We start from the raw sequence: 14,216 nt of genomic DNA, 5'->3' as shown, positions 1-14,216 counted from the left end.
TTCAAAGTAAAAATCTTTTGGGTGAGATTGTGCCAAAATGTTATTGTTAATTGACATTAAGTGAAACTCGGGCTGTTACATAACATTCAGAACATAAATGCTGCTACTTCGGCTTTATACCAACTTCGCTGAGACCTGACTCTGAGCCTCTGCTGGTTGGTAACTCGTTTGTCTGTTTGATTTCAGAGGCTAACCTCACTAATTTGGATAGTCTCGACGGTGCGTTGAGCCTTATTGAAGACCGGGTGCACAGCTTCAGGCGGCGCTATCGCCGGCACGCGACTGATGATGATTACAACATTGAAGTTCTGTTGGGCGTTGACGACTCAGTTGTTCAATTCCACGGGAAAGAGCATGTTCAGAAGTACCTGCTGACCCTGATGAACATTGTGAGTACAACTCTGTTAACTGCCCTATGGGGGGACTGTGAGACCCGAAAATGTAGCTTGGCTTAGCCTTTTGAGTAAGACATCATAGATGCCCTCATCCATCAAAACACACTTTAAACATTTTAAGAGTCCCAGCGCCAGTTTTTTCCTTGACCCCTTTTTTTTCTCTTTCTTCTCCCCTTTTGGCTTTTCTAGAAGTGGCCTAGATTTTGCCCCTGAAATTAAGTCATCTTCTGCAAGGAGAAAAAAGCCCTGCTTATGTGTTTTGATGGGTGGGGGCACAGGTAACGGCCTAGGGTCCTTGGAAGTCATTACACTTTAGATATATATTGCCTTAAACTGAAAAAAGGAAAACATGGTTTGGAGAACTGTGTTCAAATAAGGTCATATTAGAAACTTCGATTGGCTTATACATTTTTAGAACTACTCAGTTGAATTGTTTGATTCATTGACAATCACTTTAGGTCCCAGGCCACCTAACTTCTCTTTATTCATACCATAGTAAAATGTTATGCAGTATATCACTTAACTTTCTTAAACTGATCTAGTATTTACTCCATGGCTGACATCTTTTGGTTTCCTTAGTTAAATATTTAATCTTCAGAACCACTGTCTGTGCAACAGACTCTATACTGTAGTAGTGATGAAAGCAGACAGACACTAGAGAATATTATATTTGAAAGAACCATTTTTTCTTTCTAAATGTCAGCACAGTAGATATGGCCATAGGCAGCCCTTTAGTACCCCCGTCAGTAAGCAAGGACTCTATTTTGTGGGGAAAAAATCAAGTTTTGAAGAATCATCTCTGTTATAGATCAGAATCTAAATACGTTTTGTTCTTTTGGCCAAAAAAATAAAAGAGAGAAACTCTCTCCAGAAAGACTGTTAACACTCTGCTTCATTGGCAACTCATTCTGGGATCACTTTTGTCCTTCTCCTTCTCATCTGGAACAGGAGGCTCTTCTCAATAAAATACACTTCTGTAAAAACTTCAGTTTCAGCGAACGTGTTCTTAGTGAAACATGGTCGAGCAAAACACTGTAGGTCTGCTCTGTCTTTGACAGACAGAATATTACTGCTGAAGCTTAAGAAGAAACCTAGAGAGTGGGTGCTTGCAGGTGACTTCTTGGCATTGCAAGCCATAGAGACACATATATAGACAGAAATCCAGGCTATCAAGTACGTTTTGCCTGGGACGTATTTTTTCCAAGATAAGTAGTTTCATTATGAGGCTTGTTTTTTTCCTTCCTTTATTACATTCCTTTAACAAAATGTAAAATGTCACTGTTTTTCATTTGAAATGAGAAGTGGAATACAATTTAAGAAAATCCCTTGTGTGAAATAAATTCAATTGCACTGACATTTTATAACAGTATTGTAAATACTTAGAAATCTGGACTAACATTAGAGTTATAGGGTACTTAGTGTATGCTCAGATGGCTGTAAATATATATATTCCAACAGAAAGGACATAGTGAATTTCATTTATTTGTGTGGTTTGTTTCCTCTGAGGCTTAAAACAAAGTCTACAGAGAAACAGATGGTTTTCTACATCTCTAAATTAACAAGCCAAACAGGCCTAACCAGGAATGTGGCAAACAGGCTGAAATAGATTAAACAGGACTCTTTACTTATCATGTCATTTAAATCTATTTTTAAGGAAAAAAGCATACAGTAATGGTAAAGAACCCATAAATGTTCCAGCTCTGGAATATACTTCTTCCTAATTTTAGCAAAGCATCCAACACACAAATTGTAAGAAATAACAACTCTTGAGCATGCTGTCTCTGCAAGTGGTTTAGAAAGTGCAGCCTGTGTAACTATATCCACAAGGCTGTAATGAATCTTGGCATAGGCAGTAAGTTGTTCTGTTGTGAGATCTGAGATAGAAATGTGTCTTTTTCGGGACTGAGGATATGTCTCGTCCGTTTGTGCCCAAGATGTGGTGAGGCATTGGCATCCCCAAGGCCCTTCAGGAGGCTCTGGGAAGCCTTTGGGAATCGTTAAGATTGTTCCATTCTTTCCTTCTTCAAAACTCAGCCAGTTCCTGGCCACTATATTACAGCGGAGGGACAGGGGTGGTGGTGAGCAGTTCTCTCTGGCTCCCCAAGCTTTGCTCAAGAATAGAGGAGCAAGGGTTTGTTACTGCAGAACGGGGCACCTCTGGAGAAAGTATCAGATGTTGCTGGAGGTCCTTACCCCACGTGTGCAATCCTTTCTGATCCTTACCCTGCACGTCCGATACCTTTTGATCCTCACCCTGCACATCCGATCCCTTTCACTCAGCTCCCCTTTCACGTCTGGGAAAGCTGCGTCTCCTGGCTGCTACTCGGGCACATCACAACGCAGAACACCAGCCCTCTCCTTCCATCAGCAGGTTGGCAGCTCCTCTGGCTCTTGCCTTCATTGCTAGATAGATGCAAGGAGAATTTCTGTGTAAATAATTGCTTTGGTCTCCTTTGCTGATATCCCATTGTCCTCTCTTCTGACTCCTTGAGAAGTTCTTTTTACCCCTGTTTGTAGAAAAAGAGCCAATGTGAAAAGACTTGGGATCTCTAGCTGTTCGGGGTCATGTGCATACAGTATGTTTCTGATTGGATGCATAGGTCCAAGGGTATCTGAAAGAGAACAGACAACTGGGGAAGATTCCAGCTGACCTTTTAAGTCTGGTGGAAGATCACACTATGACCATCAGACTGCATGTACCCTACTGGGGTTGTGGGTACAGTCAGTTAGCTTTGTATAGTAACAAGGCATTAAGCATAAAATCAAAGACTACACAGTAAGTAAAAAAATAAAACAATAGTGCAAGTATTTACTAGAGATAAGAGGTGATTGGAAAAGTTGAGTTTCTGTGGTTCCAAAAATAAAATAAGTCCAGGTGCCTTCTCCCTTGTGCCCAGACTCCTGAAGGCAAAATTCTTTATCTGTTCCCATAATCGCTTTCCCAGAAACATCTCCCAGCATGGCTCCTTCTCCCCATTTTGCTTGATTTCACTGTGTGTGATGGCGCTAGCAGTTGTCCTTAATTAACTTTTCCCAGGGAACTTGGGTGGAACCCCATCACCAACCCAATCAAAACAATAAATTTTTTCAAGCCAGTGCAATGACTTATTCAGTAAATCTGTTTTATGCTGCTTAAGTGATGTGTTACAGTCCACACCTAAAAGCCATAAAGTGAGAAAAAAACAGGGGTTGGGTGTCCTGGCTATCTTGACTAGCTATGCTAATAGTTATCCCAAAGTTTGGAAATGAAGTCACAGTCCCAAACGAATGGCGATAGATGCCAGAGGATTTTTAACGCTTTGGGCTGCAGCCACGTATCGCCTGACTGTGCGCCAGCCGTTTCACTGCAGTGAGCTAGGCCTCTTGCCACCCCATTTTTATCCTCCAGTCATTTTCTCATACAAAAACTTCGGTTTCTCTTGCTCCCCCTGTTCTGCTCAGCACCCTGGGGACATTCAGTTCAGCTAGGGAACAAATGCCGTTGTTTTCGCTTTGGAGACCCTCGGCTGCCTCATGCTTGCACCATATTCTTCTGTACATCATGCTGTGTTTCTTCCTGGGTAGGATATTATCTTGCACAGTCCTCTGTATTTCCAAGTCTGAGCCCACACATTGCACAGATTAACTGTATTTATAGCATGCAGGAGCACTGCAGCAGCGGAGAGAGATTTGGGGAGGTATCTTGCAGCTTACAGTCTACAGAAGAACACGCGAAGTAATTTGATTTCAGCAAAAAGAAGGGCAAAAAAGGCAGAGATTTTGTCTGCTTGTACAAGTGTTTGGGAAATATTAAACAAGCACTAGGCTAGAAACGTCTCGTTTGTTGTGAAACAAAAGGCTTTCGCTGCGGGACGCTTTGGGGGCTGGATGGGTGTTACTGGGCTAAAGTGGGTATCGATGACAGCCAGCCTGGGGCTGAATTTCTCAGATGGTTTCATGCCTCTCTTAAAAATAGTTTTCAGGATTAAGCAGTCCTTTTGCTGCCTGCTGTGGGAGAGCAGCAGATCTGGGCTTGGTCGGCGCATTCTCCTGACTGGACCTGCAGGATTGATTCGGGTGAATATTTCACCTCCGCAATCCCGTGTTTAGATTCACATGCCCGATGGGTGTCTGGATAATAGACTTCCTAAGGAGGCAGCGTTAAAGTATCTGATCTTACAATATTTCTACCATTCAAAATGCAAAGTCTTATGAAATAGGCTCAATTGCAAATGTTTTTGAATGTATCAGCTCCATCTGTCTTGACTCTAACTCTGCAGCTTTCATGCCTCTCTTCATAACTGTGATTCTTCCCGGGGAGGGCCCTGTTGTAACCTTTCCTTGTGTATTTTGTCTTCCTTCCTCCATTCCCACAACAATATACTTGAAGCTTGTATCAAGTACCTCATTTTCTAATGCTGGCAGTTTTCCTCCTTTCCTCCTGCATATTTTCTGGAAGAATTTGGCTAAAAACTATGTACACTGTTTGATTTTAGACCATTCTTGGGGTGGGAGGAGGCAAAAGCATCTGTGTAATGGCCCAAAATATTTTTGATGCTGAAACCCGGCTCCCCAAAGCAGTTAGGTGCCTAACTGCTATTATTTCAATGGGAGACAGACCCTAAGTAGGATTCAGGCCTCACTTTGGGCTAGTTTTGTCTGAGTATTTAGTCATTTACCTGCCATTGAAATCAGTGGGAGGCAGTCTTAAAAATTAGCCCSTGGGATTATGGCTCTGCCTGCCTTTAAGGGAAACTTCAGCTCCGAAGCAAATGGGTTAAGCGGATTTTCATTTGAATAACTGAAATCAATGGGAGTTGTGCAGCTGGGGGCTTCGGAAGGTCCCACGGGGCTTTCACCTGCGTCTTTCAGCGCCAAGCAGATCTTTGCAAATGTGGCCCTGAGGCGGTTTTGAATATGTTAGCTGTCCTCTTTAATGGGATGTACATGATGCTGCTATTATATGTGAGAATTCTGCTTTCGCATCTTTGGATGACGAGGGATGAAGATCTTCAGGTACAGAACAGCAAGTCCCAAATGACAGAAAAGGGCAGAAATGCCGTCGGTTTTAACTGACAGTTGGATGAAAACCTGCAAAGCTTGTCTGCTTCGAGCTGGTGAAAAGCGAGTGGTGACTGAACACTCTGAAATCATGGGGCACCCTGTACTCAGAATCGTATTTTTTAAACTAACAAGCATTTTTAGGACAGGAAGGATATTTCAGTAGTATAGAATTGGCTGGGTTTTGAAAATTAAATAATTTATAAGCACCAGTACTCATTATTTCAAATCTGTTTATTTCAATGTGCACACCTCAGATCTGAGCTAACTCTAAGAAATCCCACAGATAAATGCAAGACCAGTTCTATTGATCTGAGGGATTTCTGTTTCTCCTACAGGTTTTATTAATTTTCACAGGCGTATTATTTCCAATAGCAATTAGGTGAGCATTTCTCCTGATTATTAAACGGAATATGCCTTGCCTGTTGTACGTAGCACAGGTTTTGGTATCATTCTTAAGGAAGAGAGTAATTACTGTTAAAAGAAAGATTTTTCCTTTACTCCAAATATCAACATGAACTTTAGCTGTAAAGGTTGCAGTCAGGGACTTTTGAGAGGTGACACTTGTGGTTTGCGTGATGGASTAGGGATAATTAGAATCAGCTTCCCAGTTTTGGACACTTTCCTAAACCAAACCACTTAGATTTGAAGATTTCATCTTATTTATTGCATTAACACTACAGYCCCATCTCTTGTATTAATTTTAATAAAGCAATCAATTATTTTATGATACTATAGCTGATTTTATTAAAGTGGTCTTGAGATTGTAATTCAAACAAATGCTAATTCTTCCAGTGCAAACATAGTTTATTTCCAGTGTTCAGAGAAATTTCTCAGTGCTGTGATTTAGAGGCAAAAACTGGGAAGTTCCAAGAGCCTGAGGGAGGAACTAAGAAAAATAAATTAGTCATGAAGTCAGAAAACAAAGTCGATGACCTTTCTAAAGCCAACAGTACAGACAGAGACGAGATAGAGCCCGTAACGCTGCGCTAAGGAGAGCCTTGCCAGCACATCTGCTCGGCGGTATGTTTTTCATTTTGGTCAGAAGCAGCGAACTTGGACTTAGTAACATCTACTGAGCTCTCACAGCCGCGAAGGTAAATCACAACTCAGGCTTGGTATTTACATGCGAAACGCCGGGTATTTATCTCCGTTTTGCAATGTGCATTGCCAAGCCCTTCTAAACTCGCCTGTATGGCCCGTGTTTCTGAGCGGCGTGGTAGATGTTTCCCAAATCCGAGATCGCAGTGTGACCTTTAAGTTTCRGCTGTGTTGTGTGCTTTCATTCTTCTTCTCTCCTCATGACGCTCAACAGAGATTTGCAGGAAAAAAAGAGTTCCTCTCCGAGGAAATGTGGAAATGCCGGCTCAGGACTAGAAAGGGAGKCTGCGAGCCCTGGATTTTGCCTGATGACTTTCTATGTGACCATAGTGGAATCAATGGAACATTATTCCCATGGGATTAGGACGAAGCTTTGGGAATGTTAGAAATGCTAGTTTGGGATCTCTGAAAGCGTAAAGGAGGTGATGACAGTGGAAGAGGATAGTGGTGTTTGACGTGGGAAYGCAGAAGAAAATAAAGCGAGAGGGGAACGCTTTTAGGAGGGCTCAGATTGCAGAAGTTTGCGCTCGGGATCCACCGYGCCATTGCCGCTTCCTTGTCCGAAATTTGAAACAGCCGCTGCTGGCAGCAGAAGGCAGGTGCCGGGCGCCCGGCAGGCACCGGGCCTCCGCGCTCAGCGAGCCCGAGGCGGCGNGAAATTTGAAACAGCTGCTGCTGGCAGCAGAAGGCAGGTGCCGGGCGCCCGGCAGGCACCGGGCCTCCGCGCTCAGCGAGCCCGAGGCGGCGGCGGCTGCACGGCCCCGCGGCGGCACCGCTCGGAGCACGCTGCTCCGCGGCGATTTAGGGTTCAGCGGGCCGTAGCCGTGCTGCGATGAAGTGCCCTGTCCTTTGCGTGGCAGCCGTTAGCGGACATTGCGAAGCCGGGAGCTTCTTCAAACGGTGTGAATGAGTTTGCCTGTGGCTTGCCAAAGTATGCGTAATATTATTTCTCTTGTTGAGCATTAGCTTCATTAGAGATTCAGGAAACCGCTTGACTTTCCCTAAAAGTCCTGCCAGCTCAATCAGCAGGTAACCCAACCTGCAGCAAGACTAGCAAAACTGCAGGCTCTTTATTATTATTTGCAGTGCAGTAGTTTTCAAAACTCAGGATTGGGCCCCATTTTGCTCAATAATAAAAGCTTTGCAGTATTTCTTTTACAAAGCATAATGCACCTCACAAACGCTTAGCTTTTTTTAGTTTTGGTTTTTTTTCATGTATTCTACTCGGTTACTGTGTTGGCTTCAAATTTGCTTAGGGCAGAAGAATTATAAAATAAGCAGAGAAAGACAGAGGAGAAAGTAAACAAAGTGCTTGTTCTCCTTACGTGGCACCAAACTGTGCCAGCCTGGTTTCTGAACAACAACTTCTATTCCTTTAGATAGAAGTGCCTGTTTTGTTTTGATCTAAATATTCCAGAAAAATAAACCATGACACTGAGTTGTCCCAAAATAGTTTGTGACCTACAGTAATTTTATCAAAGTCCCTTTACAGTATTTCACCGTACCTTGAACTCCTCGAGATTTACCCAGCCTTCTCCATCACCYTCTGTAAGTGCTGGATCTCTGTGGGACATCTAGCAAGGTTTAACACAAAATCTTCCCTTGCTTCGGTTCGGGAGCTTTGATTCTGAGCTGCTCTTCAGGCACCCTCTTTTCCTATGCAGCAGCATAATTTTGGGCTGTGATTCTTACTGAGCCAAGACCAAACAGCAGATCCACTTCAGATCTTTCTTTTACAGAGATAAATCTGGATGTCCTACTGAAGTACATGGAGGTACAGYGCTGCAGAAGTACTATGCAATCATTTTCAGGCCCATGTGTATTTGTTATGCAGATATCTGAACATWTATATCCATTGGCTGACTATCTGTGCCTTGAAACAACATTTCAGCATTTAATTCAGCAGTTCTGTGTTGGGGAAGAGCTTGGAGCTTTCCRATTTCACAGATTGGTTGGTAATTTTGTGTTCTGTGCTATCAGTTCCATTAGGGAAACTTTGCACTCCTGTTAAAATGACGTGTGGAAGTTTAAAGAGTCTAAGCCAGGGTCTGCAGACATCTTTGCCATGTATGCATCTCTCATGAACTGTCGAGAGCACTTAAGCTTCACCATTCAATCCCTTGGATCTTGTTTCTTTAATAACTTCCAGTAACACACAGGTGCAATTTAGGTCAGGCTGAAAAAAAAAGTGCATTTATTTCAAGGTATTATCTATGTGCAACGAGACACTACCAGTCAGGCTACCGTTTAGCTCAGAGAAAGGGGCAGAGGTTCAATTCAGCTGCTGTGCAAAGAGGGGTTGGATTCGTCCTTACGAATGAGACGAAGATCCAGGACTTTGACCTGACCTACTGTCTTGCAGAAAATCCAGCATCCCGAGAGAGTCGAGCAGCTTTTTACAATGCTCGCGCGTTTCTGTTGATTCACAGTTTGTTTGTTAGATGTCATTTGCATGAGCAGTCAGTGTTTCCGTTCTGTTCCGTCAGCAGTCGCATGCCAAGTCTCATTTTGGCATGCAGCAGTGATACGCTTGTTCTGTTGCTTCGGCATTGATAAGAGAGGCTTAGGTTAAATTCTGGAAGTTAATGAGAAAGTGGTGCGCAGCAGYGTGGATTATGTGTTATGAACTAATTAAGTACTTATTTACATGCTGTGTTTAGTGGCTTCTATACACAGGCCTTTGTGCRCAGTATTTGTTTCACATATAGAGAATTTACAGCCTGTTTCAGCTTCATAGATGCATGTATTCTCTTTCCAGTACACAAAGGATTAGGCAAATTAATATCCCTGCATCGTGGTGGTAATGCCCTGGAGTGTGGGGGGTGGCCAGTAAAAATCACGATGAAGCATCCTTGTCAACACGCCAGGGTCTTTTTCCTGGGTGAAGGRTTTTTCATAAAGTAAAATGCACATCCAGGATTTACGTCTTCATAATCTGTCTTCGGTAATGCCCCTGAAAGAAAAAGATTTCTTAAATGCAGGAATATAAAGCTGATCTTCTCAAGTCTCACTTATCCATGTAAATAAATGATCTAATTTCCAGCRGTGTTGGTTACCAAGCCAGTCTGCACAGATCAACTCCTTCTGCCCTGCAGCGAGAGCGTTGCCGCTGGAGGCAGCCGCAGGCAGGACGGGCTCCTGGCCCCCCGCTGCCAGCCCGGGGTGTCCTGCAGCACGTCCCCGTCCCCGGGCCTGACCACCCTGCGGGTGCGCGAGCCAGGCCTGCGGCCGCTGCTGAGCCACAGCAGTCCCCCACTGTCAATGCAGGATGCTCAGGACTTCTGAAAACCTGCACTCTTACCAGGCCTAAAGTTAGGCTCTTCTCTCCAAAGATACTGAAAAAAGACTTAAAATTCACTTCGAAATGTCAGTGGGGATTGCTTGKTAGAACCTACACTGATGCATTTAATTTTAATGATTTTTACAGAAATAAAAGATGAGCCATTAGGGCTAAGGCGGACCAAAGAAGCAGGGCATTATTTATTATGTTTTTAATGAAAAGTATTCTGGAAGTTACTTATTAGCATATACTAGTGAATCTATTTTTGCAGGAAAAAGTAAAATCTGTGTGCAGCCCATAAAGCAGTCCAGTTTGGTGCAGCCTTTATCAAGGATCTTGGTGATAGGGGAAGAGGTCTCAGGAAAGACCCCGGCCTTGCAGGGAATCTCATCTGCCTCTTCTCATTTATAAAGCTAATTTCCTGCCATTTGGCTGAGCACCTTGGCTCAAATGAATAGTCTCAGGCATCTCTTCATCACCCGTTATCTAAAGTGGTTTTTTTAAAAGTTAATGTTTGCCTGGCTTGCTTGCAGTGGTGCTTCCTAAGTAATTTTTATATATCCACATTTCATTCTTCCCTCTAAATATTTACAGCTCTCTTTTCAGTGTTCCTAGGGTGATTTGCCCATGTGCATGTTCAGTTATGTAGCTCTCGTACAAAAAAAAAAAAAGAATTTTTTTTTTTATTTGCTGGCATTTTGTGAATTTTGTTCTACTTGCAAAGCTTAACACTGATTAGCTTTGACTCGAAATAAAGCCAGCCCAGGCAGCCGCCGATGCTYTTTGAGGGAGGCAGAGCCTCTTGTCAGGATGTCATTCGATGAGTCCCAGATGGAGGAGTTACACGATGCAGCTGAGCTGATCTAGCAAACGGCTCTCGTGAAAGAGGCAGCGGCAGAGCCTGTCCCTCCGCTCGCTTCCACCTTCCCCTGCRTGGTCCTGCCCAGCAGAGAACTGTTGCGGTTGTTGCTCAGATTCGTGTGCCGGAGCAGCTTGCTCCGGGCTCGGCCGGGCGCTGGGCAGGGAGAAGGGCAGAGCCGTGACTCTCCCCGGTGCAGCAGCGGGTGCTGTTAGATCCGCTCAGCTGCATCACACGGGTGCACCGGGGTGCAGCAAGCGCAGAGGCACRGGCCAGTCTGCTCCTCCTCAGGCTGCAGCTTAAATACCTGGGAACACCAGGTCTCTCATGGTGTTGCATTGCTTTTAAATGGGTTCCTGAATTATTGCATGTCTGCAGACTGTGATGGAGCTTTCGAGTTTAGAAAGGGAAAATTACGCTCTTGTGTCAGTGGAATTTTGCCCTTTTTATATCTAATCACAAGTGATCTGTGTCTTAATGGCAGTGCATAAAAGATAGTGCTTTAATTACTGACTGCCCAGGCCGTGGTTAACTGTGAACGCTCTGTTGCAGGTTAATGAAATTTACCACGACGAGTCCCTGGGTGCTCACATCAACGTTGTCCTGGTGAGGATAATCCTGCTGAGCTATGGAAAGGTAAGTAAAGGTTCGTTTAAAAGGGAATTGAGATCTCTTAAATTCAGGCTTTTGTGACCTACATAGTTATTGGTGATGTGTATTGGTTTCATAGTTTAATTCGCACGTTGTCCTTAGAGGTCCAAGAATGTAAGTAACTTCACGTTTGATAAAGAATCTGCATTTGTGGGTACATGTATTTGTTTATTGTGTGAAATACAGACTAGGAAAATAATTTGCAATTTCTTTTGGATTTTCTCTGTGCCGTTTCAAGTGGCCCCTTAGCTCTGGCAGTCTATCGTTTCAGATTTGTTTGCAATAATTCATGAAACATAGTGGAGTAATGACCACTTTGGTTCATAAAGGAAATGTGATGTATTGTGGTAGAACTCTGTATTTGTAACAATAAACACGTGCAAGATCAGTTCTGCAAGATGCTGAGTGCTGCAGACTCATTCCAAGAACTCATTTAAACTTGTGCTTAACACTAGTGAGACTAAACATGTGCTTAAAGTTAAGCGTGAGCTCTGTGGGATAAGGGCCAGAAGGCAAAAGCCTTGCAGATCAAATCTATATTTAAGAATTCCAAGTGTTTTCTTGCTGTTTCCATGGAGGGGGTTACTCTCCAGGCAAAACTCTGATAAAGAAGAATTAAATGCTGCAYGGTTTTCAAAAATATTGAATTGCTCAGTACCTATGTCCTATTTTTGCCAAATCAACATCAAATTCCATGGAAACAGGAACAGGGCATTTCAAGCATGTCGATAAACGTTACTGGTTAAGGACAGACAATTCTAGTGTTCTCCAGTACAGCAGCATGCCCAGCTGCTCAAAGAAGAGTGTTAAAATCTAATGTCCCTTTCTGTGACTGGAGTTACTGTCACTTGCATATTCCTGTAATAATCCTCGTTTCTGCAAGACTCCACGTATGTTATGCAAGTTGCTGAAATGMTGTCAACGGAGAGTCAACTCAATGTCAGTGATGCACCTCCACTGACATTCCCCAGTTTGCCCTGCTCGACACTAGTTAGAATTTAGTTCCCTGGTGCAAATAAGGGAGCTCTGAGTTCCAGTCTGGACTCTGCAAGAGACTGGTTGCCTGGATCTGGGGTAAATCATTCTGTCTGAGCTTCTCCATCTGCGAGCTAAACATACCAATCCTCCTTCTCTCTTCCCACTGTGACGTAGATGTTGGTTAAGTGTTTTGAACAGACGTAAAGGTAAAAGAGGTCTCTCTTGCCATTTTGTGATCCAAAGTTCCTGGTGTGTATAGTTGCATTAAATTATGAAATAAAATCCTCTTGATTGCTGTGATGACAGCAATTTGAGGGACTGCAGATTGCTTAATACTTCTCGAAAAAAATCAGATATGGCGGTAGTGGCAGAAACCAGCAGAGTAAGAACAGGGGCTAGTCACTTCTTTGCTGTCCTTAATCCCATAAGTATTTCATAATTGTTATGTATACCCATCTTTAGCTGTACAGATCAGCACTGGTAGCAGTCTGAATTCTGAAAACTTCTGCTATTTTTCTGATGAAGGACTATAGCTACAGTAGACCTTATTCCACATTAAGAATCTTTTTTTTTGTGGGAAGGATAAAGCATTATCTACTGACAACTTGAATGATATTAATCTCATACTAATCTTATTCAGAGGGGTAGCATTTGTGCTTTAGTGGTTTAGGTGGCAGTGGGTTGCATGGGATGGAACATGGAAACCTTCACTTCTTGATGGGTCTTTGGCCACAACATGAAAACAGGTTGCACTGTTCCAGGTAGCATTATATAATCTGCTTGCAGATGACCTGTTTCTGGATTCTAGATCTGTAGTCCACAGTAGACAGCATTTTAGTTCCTGAGTTATCCTGCTGGCTTCAGCAGGACTTTATATGGAATAAGGTGCCATTCTAGTATCACAAGATAGCCTTAAATGACCATGAACGCCACTTGCGTTTCCACACCTGATTCTTATTTACACTACAGGCACTTTATGGCTTTCTGRAAAGTAAAGTAAGTGTAATAGGTATCATCTTGGAGCTCCTTCACCTGATGGTGTGGACTCTGCATGCCTTAGCTGTATAAGAACCAAGTTTTTTTTATCTTGACATTTTAAAGCTCCTGACCAGAGCTCCTGATCAGAAGTCTAGTAAAGGGAAGTAGAATATGAGGAGGTTTCTCTTCAAAGCGTTGGGATTATCTGGCAGTGGAGAGGCAGGGGAGAAGGGTGTATAGGTCTTATCTTCTGGACMTGTTCTGCGGAATTAGAACAAAACCTTCAATATTTTATTATCCTGCTAGAATACAGCAGCACTAACGTTTTTCAGAAATACATATTCAAAGTACATAGTAAAAGAAAGGGTACATGTACAAGACAGTATATGAACAAAGCAGCCTGCTTGGCTTCACGGTATGGAAATATTATCCCAGAATCTTGTTTGAGTAAGCATTGCTTCTGAAACCTTGCAGCTGATATCTTCAGGCTCATTTGCTTCATTGTAGGCAATTTATRTATATTGTCAAGGGTGCCACATAAATAATCATAATAATTGCATTATGGTTCTGTAATTGGTGAAGTATGTACCAATGATGTACTGCTTTTCCTTCAGGTTTATGACAGTACTGTGAGCTATTGCAAATTCTCCACCCCTAAACAGCTTTTTGCTCTATTATTTTTTTTAAAAAGAGGATTATATTATTTTATATAATGTCATCTGTTGATAAGGATAATATGGACAATATTTTGGTTGCATAGCAACCAGCTTTTCAATGATTGTTACTTGATCATACTCCATTCCTTGAAATATACTTATTTTTTAATATTTTCAAATAAACACAGCTGTATATTCAAAAGTTTCAATACTTTCATTAATTTCTGTAATAAGATGAAAAAACATAACTGGAGTGCAGGAAGATGTTCCATGGTGAT

At 42.7% G+C, this 14,216-nt stretch overlaps 1 protein-coding gene across 1 annotated transcript in view; it reads left to right on the top strand.

Moving 5' to 3' along the window:
- ADAMTS2 (ADAM metallopeptidase with thrombospondin type 1 motif 2) overlaps window positions 1-14,216 on the top strand; it is a 190,439-nt gene that overhangs the window by 132,807 nt on the left and 43,416 nt on the right. Inside the window, exons 4-5 of the mRNA XM_026063320.1 lie at window positions 187-389; window positions 11,228-11,311. Coding sequence (XP_025919105.1) covers window positions 187-389; window positions 11,228-11,311 — 287 coding nt within the window. The remainder of the gene's footprint in view (window positions 1-186; window positions 390-11,227; window positions 11,312-14,216) is intronic.

Source organism: Apteryx rowi, unplaced genomic scaffold (assembly GCF_003343035.1).
Source record: "Apteryx rowi isolate R43461 unplaced genomic scaffold, aptRow1 scaffold_2, whole genome shotgun sequence".
NCBI lineage: Eukaryota > Metazoa > Chordata > Aves > Apterygiformes > Apterygidae > Apteryx > Apteryx rowi.
The sequence above is the reverse complement of the archived record's forward strand: the minus strand, read 5'-3'. Positions and strand labels throughout refer to the sequence as shown.